Genomic DNA, 17,146 nt, shown 5'->3' on the forward strand with positions numbered 1-17,146 from the left:
CCGTCTTAAAATAGAAACAGGGACCGAGATATACTTGGCCGAAAACGCTGAAAGCTGTTTCTGATGAATGGTATCGAAAATAAACGTGTAATGCTAATGCACAATAGCAAAATTTCCATCCATATTCGACTTGGCCAGTATATTAAAAATAGCATAAACAGTAGACAGCTACACCTCCAACCTCAAATTCCTTAAATACTGCCCACAGATATGATATATTGGTGTGTTTGAGTTGTTTTTAAACATTATACAGTGATAAGGAATTGTTTTGTAAGAAATATTTCATTGTTTTACCTTTATTATTTCTCACCTGTTTTTATTTGAATGAGAGTTTTTTGTAGATTTGTTTTATATACAGTTCTTCCTATTTTTTTATGTAACCGTTTAAATTTCTCTGTGAAGTAGCTATAAGTAGCTGGTTTGATGGTGCAGGTGTTAGTTCTCCGCTTAAATCCAGTGCAGCGGGCAAATCAAGAAGGTATACCCATCGAAACATAAGTGTCGACCTCTGTACTCCGCAGTCAAGAGAGGCCGTCCGAAACAAACGGCGCCCTAACGAAATAAAAGGCGGATATAATCTTTATGCTGCTGAGTGGTCCGGGTTATGGGTCCCAGACAGTCTATTCGTATGCAAATTAGCGTTGTTGGTTGTTTATTATTATGCAATTTTTACGCAACAACGGTCATGAGAAGCGGCGTCTGGAGTGGTGGGTAATTTAATCTCGGCGTTACCTTGCACCGATGTGCCCCGTTTTCTTATCAGATGACCCTACCCGCAAAAAGCGATCAATTGACAGCTTCATGGCAAGATATGCATAGGGTAGTGTACATGAACTAGAGCGCCGACAGTCGTCGCCTGAACAGCTGAGCGTGGGCGTACTCATAAAGTGGCGTGATGTAATAACGGATGGCTGAAACGAACAAATAAAATGGCGTCTGTGCACGTAACCACCCTCCCAATTTGTTTTTTTAACCTCCACGTTCGGACTTTCAGAGGAGATCACGGCCGGAATTTCAATTCATAAAACAACTTGGGACATTTAGTATTAAAACTCTTCTCGACCGTGATAACATCAAAGGAAAATATTTTAAATTGCGGGTGGTGTCATGTCTGTCTGTACTGGAAGTAGGGCAAGCGCGAGGTTCATCGCCCGATGTCACGACCAGAGGCGAGACTTCAAGGACGCTCTTTAAAATAAGGAGTTCAAGGACGGATACAGGTGATAGCCAAGATCCAATGTACAAATAACATGTTATAGCGTTCACTCTTGATAATGCCGAGCCCCGGAAACCAATAAAGCGGGAATGTTAATGTCATGGCCTCGACCGTGGCCGACTTATGAAAGTCAGTCAAGGTGAAAACTAATCAAATGAAATCACATTGCAGTGACTGCGACGATATGCTGGAGAGAGAGAAAGGAAGAGATTAGCTAATGGGTCACCTGACGGGGACTGGAGGAATTTGTTTTTTGTAAATATTTCATTTTATTTTTTTTCCCTACAAGCCACCTATAACGCGGTTCATAAACAAAATTTGCATACTAGTTGAACTCAGGCGAGGCTTCGTGACCCAGGGTAAAGTGTGGCCGTGTTGACACGTTTATATTCTTATGAGATGGCCATTAAACACGCTGGGAGGGGAAATGATAGAAAAAATGTTCACAATGTTTTCCACCACTCAGTCTTGAACTAGATTGTTTTTCAGGGCGATTTATATAAATATAAATATGTATTCATGAAAGCAAATCTTTTATTAATTTATTTTTTGCTTTTTTTAAAAAAAAAACGTGTTTGGCGTTAGACTAAAGGTTCGTTTACCCAGCCTACCAGCTCACCTTAACTCTAAAATCTAATTTAAATATATGAATTTTAAGTTAATTTCAGAATGTTATTTCCGTCTACTTCATTGAATTTAACTAGTTTTAGTTTAATTAAACTGAACAAAATAAATGTAATTTATCTGAATGTAAGTTAATGGCTTCATTTTTTATGGGAGACCTGGTAATACGTACAATGTCATGTGAAAGTTGTCACAGAAGTATTCTTTGTGCAGTTTCCTCTCTCCAGATTTATCATCTGTCCAGAGTTTCTAATATTCAACCCCGAACACTTTTACAGCAAAACGCTTTTTCTTTTGCTACGACTTTGTAATAAACTTTTGGTAGTGTTCGGCGCTTCAAAAAAAGCTATTTGGCCAAACCTTGCGCAATGTTTGACATAAAACGGCGGGGTTATTTTAACGACCTGTCATAGCCCTTTCATCTGTGACAGAACCAAACAAATATACTATTTTTTTCCAATGAGAATGTATTGCCTAAACTTTGTAGACATCAAATACCGGTAGTCTGGCATGCAAATGACTATACTGCCATATTGATCGGAATGCGAATTGTATTTTTAAATAACTTCACTTCGGAATTGCAAAGTACATTATGTTTTCAAAAAAAATGACGGCTGTTTTGATATTAATTCTATAATATTTACATATATTGTCCAAGGTGCACTCTGTCGCAAATCAGCGTTCATAAAATTGAAGTCTGCTACTAAATTTGGAATATTTTACCCGAAATTTAAATTCCATTTTTTAAAAAAAATATACGACAGCTGCATAATATGTATTATTGGACACAGAAGATACCACATATATTTCTGGCCATACTTTAATCAACAGGTACACAGAGCATAAGTTGTGCGTATCATTTGCGTAATCAAGACTGAAAATCCGAAAAAGCTGTAAATATAATCTTTACACATGCATTTTTTTTTCAGGTGCATGCAATGTTATTTTGAAATGCAATTCAATAAAACATACCCAAAAAATGTAAATGTTTGATGTATAGAAAATCAGACACAGTCTTGCAGATAACTTCGCATTGACTCCCTACAATGCTTTTCAATAAAGTATGTACGTATATAGTGAAAACTTTTTTTATGGCACGAGTAGAGGATCGTAACATCAGATGTGACTGAGGGCGACTAATTTTTAGTAGAATGAAATTCCGTAAGCGGATCCCAGTACTATACATAAATGGTGACAATTCAAACTTATGGAGGGGTAGATATGAAAAAAAAATACAGAAATTAAATAAACCCACACACATTCAATCAATCACAGAAATAAAACTATCAATTTTACAGCCACGTTACCCCGGGGTAAAATCAAGCTCAAAATTTCAATTTCAAAATTCGCTTTCATTTAGCACTTAGCAGGGAAAAAAATTTTTTTTACAGTCTACAATATCTCCCCCTCCCACAATTTCTAACGGTCAACCCCTAAGTATTTATTTCATTATAAAATGGTATGACGTTATAATGAAAAAAAGTGTAAACTGAAAAAATAAACCTGGACATATGTGTACGTAAAGAGATCCCCTCGAAATTTCAAATGGTCAACCCTAAAATGTTGTTCACGACAAAAATTCCTTATCTGATTTTGTTTGCAATATTTTGCTCAACGAATTTTTGTTCACGACAATATTATTACAAATGAAAATACTGATTACTAAATTTAAAAAAAAAAATAAAAATACAACACTCTTCAGCGAAATGTCCACACTTTTTATCTTTTGAGAGTTTAGCTGTCACAATTAAAGCGCGGTGGTCGTCGTGCAGCGCGTGTTCGAATTTCATGTAAATAAACAATGTATTTTACACGCGTTCAGTTGTATTCGTCGCTATGAGTCCCATATCAAACAGGACGCGGCACGACGACTGGCGCCCTTTAATAACAGAAACATCAATGATATTGCCAAATTCAAAATTATCCAGTTGTTACTTGCTCCAGTCCATCAACTGGAAACCAGATTAGGCCAGTTGATTCTAATTCAATGAAGCAATTTGAAATACAACGTGAGGTCACATGACTTCTCGCGTGAATACAACTAAATGCGGCCGGCGTGGAATCTGTATCACCTATTAATGTTCACCCAAACAGTGTCAAGGGTCAGACAATATCGATGTACTCAGCGTTGTCACATGCATGTTTGTTTGTTTGAAATCGATTTATTTTATTGATAGTATTCTTTGCTCTGTATATTATGTGAACTGTTTCGTTCGAGCGCCCATAACTACGAGAAAATAGACTTGAATAAAAGATCAATCAAATAAAAATAATTAAAACAAATAATAACATTTTAAAACATCATCATAATTATTATTTTTTTTATTATTATTATTATCGTAGATTTATTCGCCATTCATCGATATTTGAAACATAAATGAAAAAAAGGTTCTTTCTTACTTTTCTGTCGAAATTTATGTAATTTTTTGACGATTACACCCCCGTTAAATGAAAATATAGATCGAACTCGTTTCCCGTGTCGCTTAACGACCGCCTTGTCACCTTTAATGAAATGGATTCGTCCATGGGATTGACAGATTAGTCTGCGCTGTCTGTAGACGACATTTATCGCAATATTTTATTTATGTTTTTATTCACTTTTTTTATTTGTATATATATATATATTTTTTTATTTTGACGCATGTATTCATATGTAATTGTTGATGTGTATTAGTTGCATTTTAAAGAGCCCAGACATGCTGAGCCTAGTGTATTTTACGCCCGAGAGATTCATTAATTACACAGGGGGTGGTAAATTATATTCCAGTCGTCTGCTGACCCACATAGTGGAGTGCACCACGTGACAACGTCCTTGCGTTCGCCAGATAAATACTTAGTTCTATGTATTGCTGATACAGTCACGTCAAACGCTCATGAAATAAATAAATAAATAAATAAATAAATAAATAAATAAATAAATAAATAAATAAATAAATAAATAAATAAATAAATAAATAAATAAATAAATAAATAAATAAATAAAATTATGAATGCAAGAATGAATAAATAAATAAATAAATATGCTCATAGATCAATCAGATTGACAATTCTTAGATATGAATCATTGTATTGTAGAGTCAATCTCTGACTGTGAGCTATTGTGTTGTTTTCAACAGTACCCACTAGGGCAGTGAACGTGGCATCGCAGGTAGCGCTTACCGTGATCGTGAGTTTGAGTCGCCTGATTAACTGAATGTTTAAATATATTTGTTTTCGTTTATCTGGAATTTAAGACACTTACAATTTGAAGTTTATTTACACGTTACGTCATTTCCTGACGGTTGTCACTGCTTGCCAAAAACAGAGGGCCATGACCTTCTCGTACATGAATAATTAGGCAATAATTCATGTTCTTTATTCGAACGACGGTAGTAAATAATTATTGTCCGCCGCGTTGAGAACATAATGTATGGCTGGACGAAAATCCAAGATCTCAAGCGATCTTATCGAAGATGCCACTTTCACGATTGTTTACTTCCCTGTGAACAGTCGTTGCTGAACAATTATATATGATACGTCACCGTTGATGGCACAGCTCCACCCTATTCGTGATGTTCTGGCAGAAAGGTCAAAGGTCAAAGATGACTGGGTCGGATAGACAGGAATATTAACATACAAACTTTGTGTTACGAATGTGACAAGTGTTTATATAACCACTCATTGCTGAATAGAAATTATGGACATTGAACCTTTTGGTGGCAATTACTGACAGGCGGATTGTTTTTTCACTAAACCAAACAAATTTAAATTTACAAATGTTTTAGATCATATCTATAAACATGAGGCATAAGTATTGTAGATGGATGTGTAACATCTGCAACATAATTCATTAAGATAACATACTATATAAACATGTTCCATAGACATGCTGAAAATGGCTGTCAATCGGACAGTGTTTTAGAAAGACTGAACACAACTTGCCGCACAGCCGTGTTCCAATCTCAGTAGAATGTATAGAAGTATTTGTTAGGAATTAATAGTCTGTATATCTATCAACAACAATATGCCAAGTGCCATCAAAGACATGCCCTGTCTCATCAAAGATATGTCAAATCTCATCAAAGACATATCCAGTCTCATCAAAGACATGTCAAATCTCATCAAAGACATATCCAGTCTCATCAAAGACATGTCAGTCTCATCAAAGACATGTTCAGTCTCATCAAAGACGTGTCCAGTCTCACCAAAGACATGTCCAGTCTCACCAAAGACATATCCAGCCTCATCGAAGACATGCCCAATCTTCTCAAAAACATGTCCAGTCTTAATGACGACATGTCCCGTCTTTTCATAGACATGTCCAGTCTTATCATAGACATGTCCAGTCTGGTCATAGACATGTCCAGTCTCATCAAAGACATATCCAGTCTCATTGAAGACATGTCAAGTATCATCAAAGACATGTTCAGTCTCCTCGAAGACATGTCTAGACTCACCAAAGACATATTCAGTGTCATCAAAGACATGCTCAATCTTATCAAAGACATGTACAGTCTTAACGAAGACATGTCCAGTCTTATGATAGACATGTCCAGTCTCATCAAAGACATGTCCAGTCTCATCAAAGACATGTCCAGTCTCATCAAAGACATGTCCAGTCTCATCAAAGACATATCCAGTCCCATCATAGACATGTCCAGTCTAGTCATATACATGTCCAGTCTTATCATAAACATGTCCAGTCTAGTCATAGACATGTCCACTCTAGTCATAGACATGTTCAGTCTCATCAAAGACATATCCAGTCTCACCATAGACATGTCCAGTCTCATCAAAGACATGTCCAGTCTCATCAAAGACATGTCCAGTCTCATCAAAGACATATCCAGTCCCATCATAGACATGTCCAGTCTAGTCATAGACATGTCCAGTCTTAACGAAGACATGTCCAGTCTCATCAAAGACATGTCCAGTCTCATCAAAGACATGTCCAGTCTCGTCAAAGACATATCCAGTCACATCATAGACATGTCCAGTCTTATCATAGACATGTCCAGTCTTATCGAAGACATGTCCAGTCTCATCAAAAACACTATTCAGTTTTATTGAAGACATGCCAGTCTCATCAAAGACATATCGAGTCTCATTGAAGACATTTCCAGTCTGATTGAAGACATGTCCAGTCTCATCAAAGACATGTCAGCCTCATCGAAGACATGTCGGTCGTATCGAAGACATGTCCAGTCTCATCATAGACATGTCCAGTCTCATGAAAGACATATCCAGTTTCATCAAAGACATGTCAGCCTCATCGAAGACACGATCATGATTATTAAAGACACGTCCAATCGCATCTAACACACGCCTATTTCATCGAAGGCATCTCCGTTCTTGTCAAAGGCATATCAAGTTCCATCAAAGACATCCACATATGGAATATTTTCACGTCAGATGGAGGGTTGTTAGTGAATCAGTGGTTTGCTTGTACGCATTAATGAAGTTACTGTTAACATTTCACCAGTATTTCTCGAGGTTTCTGTAGCAAAAGTAGAGGACCAATTAAAGAAACCAGCAAGCAACATTTCTCCCAGGCAGTACAAACCACGCCGTTACGTTTCCCCTATAATTGAAAATATGAGTCATTCCAGCGACATTATTCCGAAATAAAATTTAATGATTGAATATTATTAATATTGGAACAAATAGCTGGAAAAAATGTTGTCACGTTATTATTTTTAATATTATTCTAGAATTTAGGCTGTAAATCATTTCCGGTAACAATTGAGTGTTTCAACGGGTGGATCCACGTAGTAAAGGCCTGAAACAGCTTGATACAAGACTGTGTTTAATTAATTGTCTATTATGCAAATCGCTGTTCTCGTACATTTCTTTTATAGACAAAAGTTACGTAGACTATTCACAGACTAGTGTACGTGTATTGGCATGTGTGTGCAGTATTTCTATTGGAGTATTACATTTCAATTCAGTAAAAAATAAATACTGTCAAGTTAGTCAGCAGTGAGCATGCAACAATCGATGTTTCAGACACAATGGTACAACCTGGTGCATTGTCAAATCCGCAAACAATTGTAAAATGTCTTAAAAAAACAAAACTAAAAATATTTATTAAAAAAAAAATATGCATAGCTTTATGTGCTCATTTGTAAAAGTAAATGTAATTCATTAAGATAAAAATATAAATAACTGCTGATGAAATCACAAGTAGGCTAAAAACATCTGCTTTGAGATTCATAAATGCCCTATTCCCCTTTAGCAAAACGTTGGGTGGCCGTTTTCCAAATGACACGTGCCTGCTTATACAATCTACTGCCATCGAACAATACGGTGGAATATCAACAATATTAATTAGTCTTGAACAATCTGTTGCGCGGAAAAAGATATTACGATTTTCTATATGAACTGAAAGCTGAAAAGAGTCATCACATATGTTGGTACGGCTATTAAAAAAACGCTTCGCATCTGTCGCAGTTGAGAACTAAATGAAACTGACCGCTGGGACCTACACACTGTAGCGGATAGGTTCGCAAGCTGACACGAATGTCAAACAGTAAACCATCTCCCCATACTGCGCGCAAATAATAAAACCGTCCCATATAACGTGTAATATCTTTTTAATGTAGTTTTTAGTCACGTGATGCTTATAACTGTCTCTAGATTTAAGCAACTAATTGCCAGCTAAAGATATTATAATTGTTAAATGATACTATTATTACTATTTCTTTATCAGGATGTGTTTATCCTGTAACAGTACACGTTTTGATGGTAATGGTCTTTGGCGCCCTTTTCACGATCAATACTTGCTAAATGATATAGTGACATGAACAAAAGGAAGAAACTATTTTTAAATTTGATTAATGACAATAAAAATTAGAGAATAAATTACTGGTACGATAACTAGTGCGTTCACTTCGTTCAACTGTGAATCTGGTTTGTTTTTTTTCGCGGAGAAACATGAAATCTGTCAACGACTGTGTTTTGTCACTCACAGTCTGCGAGGCACTTTTTCCAAAAAAGGTAGAATTCAAATCGGATATTGGAAGACAAATGTAGGTCTTTATTTTTGACAACCCAATTTATGAGATCCAGTGATTTGGGGCTGCTCTCCCAATATTTTAATCAAATTAATTCACCACTAAAATGTTATAGTGAGATTTGTCAACAATAAAACACTGTAATGAACACTAAAATGCTGATTTCTTTTAAAACCAATCGCTGTGGTGAAACTGATCGGCCCGTGGAAGATTTCGGCAAAGAAAATGACTGCTTACGACGTCTTGACAACCTCTCAACCAATCGTAGAGACGCTTACAACATTTACCTACAACTTACATAAACACAACCTGTAACGGTTAATCACAGAACAGAGGTGTTAATTGGTTCAATAAACCGTGCATTTGCAAGTAACATCTGTGTTTTAAGGTTCTTATTTTCAGATTAATTACTCGACTGTTTAATTCATTCACACCCCCAATTAATCAATAAATAACGGGGCAATTCAGTTATGTTGAATTCGCGTTTAAATGTCCACACTGTGTGTGTAGATTGCGTGCACTCGCCCGTACTCTTGTAGATTGCGTATACATGCCCAGACTGCGTGCCTAGTTTACTCACACACGCCCTGACTGCAGACGTGCCGACTTCAAACATATTGCCAATGTAATAATAGCGATTTCTTACAACTTAATATTTGAACATAAATTATGATCACAGCGTACACACGTCTCAATGTTCTTTCGCTTTCTTAACCGGGATTTGGACATAGTGGGGGGGGGGGGAGTATTGTTCTGGGTCGCGTGTCACGGAAAAAACGATGATTCACACTTGGCGTACTTGAACCAGAAGGTGAGCTCCCATCGGGTCAGTGTCGATTCGACTAATGCTACTATATTCACCCCACCCATACATTTTATTCTAACACAATCTTTTTCTTGGTTGAACAATCTTAAAAAGTTCAATGTATCATAAAAAAGTCACGAACATGAGAGAGATTTCAAAGATGCAGGATACTAATAGACTACATTTATTTCAGTTGCTATGACGATAGAAATGCCCCCCTTCATCACTAAATAGAGACACCCTATCGGTCCCTTCCTTTATAAATGGCGCAGTAGCTATATGTGTGATATTCAGGAAAACTCGAGAAAGTCACGTTCTAAAATGTAAGCCTACAGTTGTGCTATTACTTGATACACGTACAGAGGTGGGACCCATAGTTCCAGCATTTTTATCCCGGGGCGAACGAAGACGGACCCATCTACGTCATTCCCCAGTGGCCAATATATCTATTATACGTTGAGACAATTGGTTTGTGTGATATATGAAAATTCAGACTAATTTGCCAATAATGACAAATATTGAATACAGTGGAACTAATCGACCCCATAGTTGCTCGGCCATTTATTTAAATATGTTAGCGAACGAGGTCACGGTATGCGATATGCAAATGTGATTTGTCCATTGATAGATGGCATCACAGAACCGAAAATTGAATACTCAGCCTGGGGTGAAATAGAATACAATAGGCCCACGTGACAAAGCGAGAACCGATGCCCCCACCCTTTCTAGACATACCAAACAATAAATTATCGTTGCGGAAATTATCTGTTGAAGTATTAAGCTAATAACAAGAACAATACCAAAAACCAACATCGAAGTCTATTTTGTGTTTCTGGTCATTTGGATGATAACTTTTTTAAGGTATAATGAGGTCCAGGACACAAATCATTCCATGGACGTCTGTGATATCATCGTCATTAACAACGTATTCGGCTGGTGTTTGTGTTAAATTAAAGGGCGGCAGTCGTCGCGCCGTGTCCTGTTCGATATGGGACTCATAGCGACGTATACAACGCGTGTAAAATATATTGTTTATTTACATGAAATTCGAACACGCGCTGCGCGACGACCACCGCGCATTAAGTTATTAAATGATTCTTTTTCAACACAATTAAATAAATCTAACGGAAGTATGAAATGAAAATGTCTTCGCAGTGCCAAATATCGGATCAAATAATAGTATTGTTTCTTGTGTCTAGCACAAAGTGAGTTATCGAGAGCAAAGTAATGAAACACTTTACGCGTTGGTATGGTTACATTTGTTCGCATTCTTTGAAAGTCAACATAGCTTAACTTAAGCTTTCACTTTCGCACGCTTTTCTAATCGGGATTAAAGACCCTTGTCACAATCAGGATTAAGGCTGGTAAACAAACAAATAAATCGTGTGAAAATCACACGTAAATCTCAAACAAAACCTAAAGCGTCCCAGGGTCTGGTTGTTGTTTATTACGAGTCAACAACAAATCTACGTAATAAATAGTCTTCAGAACAAATTTTACAACGCCCAACACGTTGGGGTAAAACATTTAAAATCATGGGGGGGGGGTGGAATTATGTTTTTCGCGTTGTCTTGTCTGTACATTTTTTTTATTTTTGTTGAATTTTGCAAACAATTGTTCCAGCAACACTCGCTGACTAGCTTTCAATGTTTTTTTTCAACAAATCTTCCCACCACCCCCATAATTTCAAATAGGCGAGCCTTAGTTAGCGTGTAAACGAAGATGGGACCTAGTGAAATATACACCCAATTTACGCAGCGTCGTCACGTGACCAAACCGCGGTGCAACCCATGATACGCGTCATTCATAATGCATATTTTACAACATGATAAAAACACACCCTACCGAGAAAATCTCTCAATTCAACCGTAAAAATGTAATTCAAAACGCATGCGCACTTGCTCAGTTTATTATACCCAAATGCTATTTTGTGCGTAAACAAACACACAAATGTTGTTTATTCACAAAGGTCACATATAAATACTAAATCAACTATTGTGACAAATCTTCCACCCAAAATGAAAATTTCTTGTATTTTGATATTCCATATTTTTCGATACGGCCATTGTAAGAGGTCTTTGTTGATAATATTTCCAGGTTACGCCACTAGCTCAAATGACCCGTAAGAGAAATGTCAATTTTCACGTGAACTGAGCATGATCGTTAATTTGTACGGTGGCCCGCTGAGACAAGTGGATGCGGTTTAAAAACGTACATCTGAAAGTTTTGGTGCGGTGTTTAAACGTATGCAAGTTTTTTTAAACGTAAGAGCGATATTTGTACGCTATAACATTTGATCGATTCTGTTGAACATGCTACCCTGCTCCTTCAGTCAATCGGCCTAGGCAAAATTAACCGTTGCTGTAATTTAAGTTTATTACCATTGAAAGGCTTCAAGTTGTTTACGTGTACTCATTTTATCAGTAATAAATATATTGACAGCGTGTGTATGTTCAATCACGACGAGGCATAATCAATAAGCTGACAATTAGCCACAACTCGACACTTGTATCCACAATGATCGAGCAAATCACTGCCAGGTACTTTTCAATTCCGCGAGACTTGGTTGAACAAAGCGAGACTTGGAGGACCACGAGACTTGGTTTTACCCCTCAAATCCAGCCCACTGATATATGCAACAATGGCAATTGAAGTAATTTGCGCAATTACGAGAGGAAATGAAACGCATGTATTCTGCTGATACGATCGTACAAACGATTCAAATCATCGAACATTTTTCTAATATTTTGGTTTATGATTGTATATCTGAATTGGAAGACAAGGCAGGCCGGTGTACGTCTTGTAATATGTTAATCAGAACAGAGCGTGTCATAGAATAGTATGATATAGAATATATATGTATATGAAAATAAATGTGTTACAGTACATTTACAAGGGTAAAACAAATGGATATAGCACAAGAGTGGTACGATTACTGCAGTCAGTAATAGATTCACTGAGCAAATTAATTAATCTGAGACAATGTAAATGAAACCTGTCTGGGAATGTTGTGCAAGAAATTCAGCGGAATTCACCCAGGTGATCGATACTGAGATGTAATTACTTTTACATCTATTCCACTAAAACGTGAAGACGAGTTCAAGTCGCTGCCGTAAATGTCTAAACTGCATAAATCGGTCTTAAAAGTGACCATAACATCGAATACAGTCCTTGAAACGTTTGATTTATTTTTCCATACAAATGTTAAAGTTTGTTATATATCCAGCATTGTTGTTTCATGCACGCACTGAGTAACCATGGTGGCGAAGCTTACAAGCATCATTATGCATTCAAGACATTAAAGCACTATGAAAGTGCGCATGCGTTTCGATTTTCTGGTACGTACAATTACTTCAGGATATGCGCATTCAATTTGTCATTGATCGAATAATGTGCACTGCAAAAACAGAGTTTTTGCTACAATAAATCGTAGTCCAGTGTGTACATGAACTTGAAATATTATGAAATGACTTTATGTCAAAGATGTTGTTATTCCCTATAACTATATACCTCGCCACTGTGTCGGCCATTTTGAATGGAAGGAGAACAGAATTTCAATTTAAGCCTGTTTGGACTAAATTCAAATTTTGCACAACTTAGCATGTTACGCAATGCAATGCATTTTGGGATAGAAATTCAAATTTTGTACAATTGAGCATGTAACTGCACATATATGCGATGCATTTTGGGATAGAAATTCAATTTTTTTACAATTGAGCATGTAACTGCACATATATGAAATGCATTATGGGATAGAAATTCAAATTTTGCACAATTGAGCATGTAACTGCACATATATGCAATGAATTTTGGGATAGAGATTCAAATTTTGTACAATTGAGCATGTAACTGCACATATATGCAATGCATTATGGGACAGAAAATCAAATGTTGTACAACTGAGCATGTAACTGCATATATATGCAATGCATTATGGGATAGACATTCAAATTTTGTACAATTGAGCATGTAACTGCACATATACGCAATGCATTATGGGATATACATTCAAATTTTGTACAATTGAGCATGTAACTGCACATATATGCAATGCATTTTGGGATAGAAATTCAAATTTTGCACAATTGAGCATGTAACTGCACATATATGCAATGAATTTTGGGATAGAAATTCAAATTTTGTACAATTGAGCATGTAACTGCACATATATGCAATGCATTATGGGACAGAAATACAAATTTTGTACAATTGAGCATGTAACTGCACATAAATGCAATGCATTTTTTTTAAATGGATATATCGATATGACTTTTTCACTCCATGTGACAGAGCAAAAATTGAAGATATGAATAAATAATTTCACCATAGAAACCAGTGTAAAAATGCCAATTTTAACCATTTTTCATATCATTATGGACGGTTTTCATAATAGTATGAATTCATATTAATGAAAGTTTGACGAATATGACATATAATCTTTAATTCGGCTTGAACCTTCTAAACAAAATTCATAAACAATTTTTTAAAAACTCAACGTAAGTAAGTAAGCTCCAACTATCCCATACCGTTATTATCCAATGGGATATACCTGCGTAGATTATAATAGAGCATTATATTAATCGGTGTCATCATGACGTAACATGCTCTATTTTTTTTTTTTTTTCCCGATAAGATGGCTGCCCTCAGATTAGTTCCGACTACGCCCAGATGCTAGATGGATCAAATGTAATTAACTAGCGATAATTTGTCCACTTCTGAAAACTTTTATTTATGCTCGTTTATTTCCGAAAACAAATTATGCTCGTTTTTTCTCTCGAAGTTTGTCTCTGACCGTTGTGGGTGTTTGTCCACAAATTTGTCGTGTTACGGATTGCCTGTGCTTGTTATTAGCGATAACAGAAATAAAAAGTATGTATGATATACTAGTAATGCACCAGTGTATTTAAGTATGTATGCGTGTACGCAAAGTGCAAAGTGTTTTTCCTGCCTCATCTTTTTTTTTGTCGACCTTGACAACGGGCGTGAGTTTGACGGTCATATATACATGATCCGTCCACCGGTCCACCATAGTCCTTAGCCACGCTCAGCAAGCACTCCGACCCGTGTCGACGGCTAGAGGAGGGAACCGCAGTCACCGAAATTGTAGCCTTAGCAAGTTGTTTCATTCATCTCCCCTGTCTATCCCCATACACTCAAACATGACCTCCCCCGCTTATCATGCCGACCCCCTAATTTTTTTTCTTTCCTAGAACAAACGCGACGTTTCAGAATCGACGAACGTTGCAGCGAGTGGGTGACGACAATTGTAGCGAGTAATCACAGAGTTAGGGAGACATGCGCATTAAATGTCATTTCGTCCTATTTATAGTATAGTTCAATGTTATTTGGTATTTACCGGAGTCCTTAGTTAGCCCAGATATAGACTTGATATATTGTCAACCGTCTGCATGTGTACGTGAGAAGGCAGGAGGTTCAACGGAGTTGGAAGAAGGTACACTCGCCAAACAGGGGTGGTTCATCATTTCGTTATGGCAACTTTTCCCTTCCAGATGGCACAGCCAGGTGCTATGTTCAGCGCAGCTAGAATCGGTAGGTTTTTGACCATGATTTTCAAACATTACTCGGGCATCGTGCCACCGACTCACGTCTATGCGTGTTGTGTTTGCGTGTATGAGTGTCGGAACTAGTGTGTTGTGTAATATATGTTACTTCGTAGACGGCTTTATTGCATGCAAATGGAACTGTATTTTGCAGGCGGCCCACTTTTGAAAATCTACACATGCTGGCTACGATTTAAAAGACAAATATCGCGCGATTAGTCTGGACACATGGGAAAGTTGTCCACATACTAATAGCTAGGGATTCAGACCAGAATTCCCGGTCTACCTTTAATGAACATTACTACTCGAAATCGACGACTCTTACGTATAGATACAAAGCACGCCTATGTTTTATGCATGATAGCCGCATGTTGACGCGCCCGACAGATTAAGCTACTACCAGTATATTTGGAGCAGTACCCAGCCGAACAGATTTGATATGCTGTGTCTTCTCTATATTTTGTTTGGGTTTTTTTCTCGTTGTTCGTCGTTGTTCAGAGTTGTTGGTAGTAATTTTATCGCCAGGTGCTGTAGTGCGCTATATCGCCTCCAGTAACACCACGCTTCATATTTTTTCCCTGTAATACTAAAACGAAAAGCTGTGTTATTTTATACATTTGAGTAGTATACCGATAAGGAATATATAAGGAGCATTGTTGGTTATTGTGAGAATCGTAACCCCACTGTCCGAGGCTACTACCAAGCCCCGCCACTATGTATAGATTAGCGGCAGACAACAACCCGTACTGGTCTAGAAACACATCCACTCACATCGGTGTCTGTCATTTTGAGAGACAAGGCCGTCAGCGAATACTAGGTAAATGCAATCCAAATACAATACTTCGATGAAACCTCCCACAACAGGTTATTCCGTCCCCAAATATTTTGACCTGACTCATGTAAATATCGACGTCATTCGTAATTCTTCTTGAACGATGCCAGTCTTCTTCTTGATTTTAAATTGTCTTTGGAGTGCAAGTAATATTAATAATATTTTTTTAAAAAGCAACAACTTGAGTCGTCTCATAGTCGCCCATCCCCAAAAAATGGATGGAGGACCACCCCATGTGTCAGCTTGAATTGTATATCTGTATATGAAGGCAATTTGGGTAAAGTTGACAATACAATGTTATGTCTGGCCAAGCCCTTGTGGCAAAAAGCCAGAAAACAATAATCGTACCAGCGGCAAAAAAAACGTATTTTTGGTGTGTCGAATACTGGGGCTAATTGCTTGGTATTTTAGCTTGACCGATGTCAAACACATCACAGTCGCGACTATAAATGGTCTCCTCGTTGTGTCATGTATTAACCTGGGTCGCCAGGTGAAAAAATTAACAGAATAACGATTTTGTACTGTCGTATCTAGCTTGCTTTCCCAATGTTGTGCCATGGCAGCCGGTACCGGTCCACGCGGCCATTTTATGGAATCCTCATACCTTCCCGGTCTACGACGCGTTTATCTAAATTTAAAAAAAATGGATTGATTATTAAATTTAATAAAAAAATATATATAAAATATCATCAAACTGTGTACGTTTTTACTTATCATATGTTATCGCCCAGAATAACCTGAATTTACAAGGACAATTGCGATAACATGTGCATCACACGCTGGTAGCGCTTATTTAAAACGATGTCCAAAGTTTACGTGGCGTGCCCTATCCATTTTTGCTCGCAACACTTTTGCAAAAATATCGTGTTATTCTGCATTATTGTGCCGATTGTGGGTGTTATTGCTCGTTGGATTTATCGATGCTGTTATTGTTTTTCATTTAGTTAGTTGTCATGGGGTGTAGGGTATTCACCACTTTGGAAATAGTCATGGCAAAAAGCTTGACAATGCGTCGCTGACTTGACGGCGAGTGATGCCGTCTACAAACTACTAAATAGTGGAACACAGATACCAGTATAAAAAAAAATGAACATACCTCTCTCCAAGACATAGCGC

At 37.2% G+C, this 17,146-nt stretch overlaps 1 protein-coding gene and 1 long non-coding RNA gene across 2 annotated transcripts in view; one reads left to right on the plus strand and one right to left on the minus strand.

Moving 5' to 3' along the window:
* Nucleotides 1–17,146, minus strand: part of LOC144344954 (uncharacterized) — a 44,662-nt gene that overhangs the window by 19,172 nt on the left and 8,344 nt on the right. The gene's annotated exons all lie outside the window — the stretch shown is intronic.
* Nucleotides 14,880–17,146, plus strand: part of LOC100370992 (nuclear receptor subfamily 6 group A member 1-like) — a 126,412-nt gene continuing 124,145 nt past the window's right edge. The window contains exon 1 of the mRNA XM_085492133.1: nt 14,880–15,187. Coding sequence (XP_085348259.1) covers nt 15,127–15,187 — 61 coding nt within the window. The 5' untranslated portion in view covers nt 14,880–15,126. The remainder of the gene's footprint in view (nt 15,188–17,146) is intronic.

Source organism: Saccoglossus kowalevskii, chromosome 17 (assembly GCF_978046115.1).
Source record: "Saccoglossus kowalevskii chromosome 17, keSacKowa6.1, whole genome shotgun sequence".
In the NCBI taxonomy this organism is placed as follows: Eukaryota; Metazoa; Hemichordata; class Enteropneusta; family Harrimaniidae; genus Saccoglossus; species Saccoglossus kowalevskii.